Source organism: Ailuropoda melanoleuca, chromosome 5 (genome assembly GCF_002007445.2).
Source record: "Ailuropoda melanoleuca isolate Jingjing chromosome 5, ASM200744v2, whole genome shotgun sequence".
Lineage (NCBI taxonomy): Eukaryota > Metazoa > Chordata > Mammalia > Carnivora > Ursidae > Ailuropoda > Ailuropoda melanoleuca.
In genome coordinates this window covers 122,636,461-122,641,743 of record NC_048222.1, presented here as the reverse complement: position 1 = coordinate 122,641,743, position 5,283 = coordinate 122,636,461, and the positions used below count along the sequence as shown (strand labels likewise).

At 37.4% G+C, this 5,283-nt stretch overlaps 1 protein-coding gene across 1 annotated transcript; it reads left to right on the top strand.

Moving 5' to 3' along the window:
* Positions 1-2,975: 2,975 nt before the first annotated feature.
* LOC117802431 (2-5A-dependent ribonuclease-like) lies at positions 2,976-4,703 on the top strand. The gene has a single exon (XM_034661599.1). It carries the CDS (start codon positions 3,192-3,194, stop codon positions 4,686-4,688), a length of 1,497 nt encoding a protein of 498 aa, XP_034517490.1. The 5' UTR covers positions 2,976-3,191; the 3' UTR covers positions 4,689-4,703.
* Positions 4,704-5,283: the final 580 nt, after the last annotated feature.

Below are 5,283 nucleotides of genomic sequence, written 5' to 3'. Positions count from 1 at the left end.
TTTCTTTATTTGAGAGAGAGAGAAAGAAAGGGAAAGTGAGAGGGAGAAGCAGACTCCCTGCTGAGCAAAGAGTCTGACGACGTAGGACTTNACGACATAGGACTTGACCTGAGCCGAAGGCAGATGCTTAACTGACTGAGCCACCCAGATGCCTGCTTTTTTTTTTTTTTTTAAGATTTTTATGTATTTATTTGTCAGAGAGAGAGAGAGAGCATAAGCATGGGGAAGGAGCAGAGGGAAAGGGAGAAGAAGGCAGTCGCTTAACTGACTGAGCCACCCAGCCATCCCTCTTTTCATTCTCTTAATGGTAAAGTTTTTAATTTTAATAATGTCCAATTCATCAATCTTTTCCTATTATTAATCACGCTTTTGATGTTGTATCTAAACACTCATCACCAAATGCAAGGTTATACAAATTTTCTTTTTTTATATGTTTTATGATTTTATATTTAAGTCTGATTCATTCTTATTTAATTTTTCTGTAAGTTGTAAGATCATGTCTAGGTTTATACTTTTGTTTTGAATGTTCAATACTATATGTTAAAAAGATTATTCTTTTTCTATTGAATGCCTTTGCATCCTTTTGAAAAATCAATTGACTTTCTTTGCATGGATCTATTTCTGGGCTCTGTATTCTATTCTACTGATCTCTGTGTGTAATCTTTCACCGATACCATGCTGTCTTGATTATTATCTTCTAGTAATGCTTGAATTAGGTGCTGTAATTCCTCCCACTTTGCTCTTCTTTAGGATTGTGTTGGCTGTTTTGGGTTTTCTCTTTCATATGAACTTTAGGATCAGTTTGTTGGCAGCTACAAAACAGCTTACTGGGATTTTGATTGGAACTGCATGAAATTTATAGGTTAAGTTGGGAAAAATTGACATCTTAATATTGTCTTTCATGTACAAACACAGACTATCTCTTGATCCATTTAGATCTTTGGTTTTTTTTTATCAATGTCTTTTTATTTTTTCATAGCTATACTTTGTATATATTTTATGAGATTTTTGTCTAAGTTCTTCAGTTTTTTGTTGCTATTATAAATGATGTTGATGTCAAATTCCAATTGACTTTTGTACATATAATTTGATCTTGTATCCTGCAGACTTGCTACACTTGCTAGGGGGTTTTAAGAGTTTTTTTCTCTCCCCTTTTTGGCATGTATTTAGGGTTTTCTTAATAGGCAGTCATGTCATCTGTGAACAAAGAGTTTTTCCTTATTTTCTAACTTTATATCATTTATGTCTTTTTCTTGTCTTATTTCACTAGTATTAGATTTCTAGTACAATGTTGAATAGAAATGATAAAAGAGGATAGCCTCACCTTGTTCCTATATTAGGGGGGAAATGTTTATTCTCTCCCCATTTAGTATGATGTTAGCTGTAGGAAGAATGGCATTGTTTCTTTTTCAAATGTTTTGTAGAATTCACCAATTGAAAATGTGTGGGCCTGGTTGGTGCTTTCTTTTTCGGAAGGTTTTACATTTTTTTATTGTAATTTATTTTATAAATATAGGATTATTCAGGTTATCTATTTTTCATTTTATGTATTGGGGTAATGTCTTAAAAGAAGTTGGTCCATTTCATCTATGTTATTAAATTTGTGGGGATAGATGTTCATGGTATTCCTTTATTATCCCGTTGGCTTCTTCACATTCTGCAGTGATAGTCCCTGTTTCCTTACTGATATTTGTGAGTTATGTCTTTCAAATTTTTTTTTTCATACATTGCCTGGCTGGAGACTTATCAATTTTATTGAGCTTAAAAAAAACAACAAAAAACAGCTTTTGATTTTGTTGAATTTTTTTCTATTGTTTTCCTATTTTTAATTTTATTAATTTCAGCTATAATTTTTGTTATCTCTTTTTTCCTGCTTCCCTCAAGCTTNATAGATGTTCATGGTATTCCTTTATTATCCCTTTGGCTTCTTCACATTCTGTAGTGATAGTCCCTGTTTCCTTACTGATATTTGTGAGTTATGTCTTTCAAATTTTTTTTTCATACATTGCCTGGCTGGAGACTTATCAATTTTATTGAGCTTAAAAAAAACAACAAAAAACAGCTTTTGATTTTGTTGAATTTTTTTCTATTGTTTTCCTATTTTTAATTTTATTAATTTCAGCTATAATTTTTGTTATCTCTTTTTTCCTGCTCTCCTCAAGCTTAAATTGCTTTTGTTTCTCTTAGTGTACTATGATAAAAACTTAGATTATTAACTTTAAACTGATTTATTTTCTCATATATGCACTTAATGTATTTTCTAAGTAATGCTTTTGCTGTATTTATCATACAATTAAAAATTGTTTTAATGTAGTAAAATATGCATAATACAGAATTTGCCATTTTAACCACTGTTAGGTGTATAATTNTTAATGTATTTTCTAAATAATGCTTTTGCTGTATTTATCATACAATTAAAAATTGTTTTAATGTAGTAAAATATGCATAATACAGAATTTACCATTTTAACCACTGTTAGGTGTATAATTCAGTGACATTAAGCACATTTGCTTTGCTGTGTAATCAATACTACATGTATCATCAGAATGTTTCATCAACCTAAACTGAAACTTCATAATTATTCCCTTTACCTCCCTTATCCATCCCCTAGAAATCACTATTTTATTTTCCTCTCTCTGAGTTTGACTATTCTATGTACCTCATATAAGTGGACTCATACTATTTAATCTTTTGTGTTTGGCTTATTTTACTTAGCATATTTTGTTCAAGGTCCATTCATTCTGTAGCATATATCAGAATTTCATTCTTTCTTAAGAGTGAATAATATTCCATTTTATGTTTATACCACATTTTGTTTATTCATTCATCTCTAGATGGACATTTGGGTTGTTGTCATCTTGTGGTTGTTGTGACTGATGTTGTTATGAATGAACATGGGTGTATAAATATCTGTTTGAATCCATGCTTTAAATTTTTGGGAAGANAAATTAATTTTTCTAATTCAAATGCTTTCTCACTATTATAAAATGACAAAATAGCTCATCTCCAGGTGGAATATCAGAAGACTGCAAGAGTATTTCCTTCCTCATATCGTTGGTCCACAGCCAGATAATCCCTATTTACCCTGATAGTTCGAAGAGCTCCATGTCTCTTTGATCAAGTCCCAAGGAGATCAGTTTTCATTGTCTCAAAGAAAAGTCACAGAGGTGTAGCCAGTGGTAATTACCTTCATGGAGACCGAGAGCCATAACAGTCTTCAGGAGAGACCCACACCCTCCAGCAATGGGAGGACATCAGTGGATGGCGATAAGTTAATCAAAGCTGTTAGAGACGAAAACATCAACCTGGTACAGCAGTTGCTGGAAGGAGGGGCTGATGTCAACTTCCAGGATGAGTGGGGCTGGTCACCTCTGCATAACGCGGTGCAAAGTGACCGGGAGGACATGGTGGATCTTCTGCTTTGCTATGGTGCTGACCCGTGTCTGAAGAAGAAGAATGAGGCCACTCCCTTCATCATTGCTGGGATTGTGGGAAATGTGAATTTGCTCAGACTTTTCCTTTCTAGAGGAGCAGATGTCAATGAGTGTGATGCTAATGGCTTCACAGCTTTCATGGAAGCTGCTGTGAATGGTAGGGTCGAAGCCTTAAAATTCCTGTATGAGAATGGTGCAAAGGTGAATTTGAGTCGAAGGGCAAAGCAGGATCAAAAGAGGCTTAGAAAAGGAGGGACTACAGCTCTAATGGATGCTGCTGAAAATGGACATGTAGATATCTTGAAGATCCTCCTTGATGAGATGGGGGCAGATGTCAAAGCCTGTGACAATATGGGCAGAAATGCTTTGATCTATGCATTTAGGAGCTCTGATGATAGAAATCTGGAGGGCATCACTCGCCTTCTGCTGGACCATGGGGCTGATGTCAATGTGAGGGGAGAGGAAGGGAAGACACCCCTGATCCTGGCAGTGGAAAAGAAGCACTTGGGTTTGGTGCAGATGCTTCTAGAACAAGAAAATATAGAGATTGATGACACAGACAGGGAGGGCAAAACAGCGCTTCTGTTGGCCGTCCAATACAGCCTGAAGGACACTGCCCAACTGTTATGCGAGAAAGGAGCCAGCACGGACTGTGGGGATCTGGTGATGAAAGCAAGGCGCAACTATGACCCTTTCCTGGTAAAGCTGCTTCTCTCTTATGGAGCCAGAGAAGTTTGCCCCCCTCCTGCTGAAGACTGGAAGCCTCAGAGCTCTCGCTGGGGGAAGGCCTTGGAACATCTCTGCAGAATATACCGCCCTATGATCGGCAACCTCAAGATCTTTATTGATGAAGAATATAAAATTGCTGACACTTCTGAAGGGGGCATCTACCTTGGGTTCTATGAAGGGCAGGAAGTAGCTGTGAAGCGATTCTATGAAGGCAGCACCCGTGGACAACAGGAAGTCTCCTGTCTGCAGAGCAGCCGAGCAAACAGTGACTTGGTGACGTTCTATGGGAGTGAGAGCCACAAGGGCTGTCTGTATGTGTGTCTTGCCCTCTGCGAGCGGACACTGGAGGAACACCTGACCACGCACCGTGGGGAGGCTGTGGAAAATGAGGAAGATGAGTTTGCTCGAAACGTCCTCTTGTCTGTGTTTAAGGCTGTTGAAGAACTCCATCTGCGGTGTGGATACACCCACCAGGATCTGCACCCCCGGAACATCTTCATAGGTGAGTCCCCAGTCTTCTTGTAGAAATCATGGGGTCTTTATTTACAAAAAGAAAGGATTTTCATTATAGGTAGGAAAGGAGTAGAGGAAATGCACATTAATCAGTTTGAGGATTAATGTAACAGAGTCGTAATTACAGTGCTGGCTCTCCTGCTACCAGGTGTAACCCTTACCCCACAGGGAGGTTGCAGATACCGATGAAATACCAGGCCAATCTCTGTTTCGTTTGGCAAATATAAGTATGAAGGTTATGTCTTGGATGGGGTCAGCTCCAGAAATTTGAATTCCTAAAGCAGCCTGCAAGTCAGAGAATCCTGAAGGTGTGTTCCTTCAGCCAAGATGGTAGCCACTGTGATTTTTTTTTTTTTTTTTAAGATTTTTATGTATTTATTTGTCAGAGAGAGAGAGAGAGCATAAGCATGGGGGAGGAGCAGAGGGAAAGGGAGAAGAAGGCAGATGCTTAACTGACTGAGCCACCCAGCCATCCCTCTTTTCATTCTCTTAATGGTAAAGTTTTTAATTTTAATAATGTCCAATTCATCAATCTTTTCCTATTATTAATCACGCTTTTGATGTTGTATCTAAACACTCATCACCAAATGCAAGGTTATACAAATTT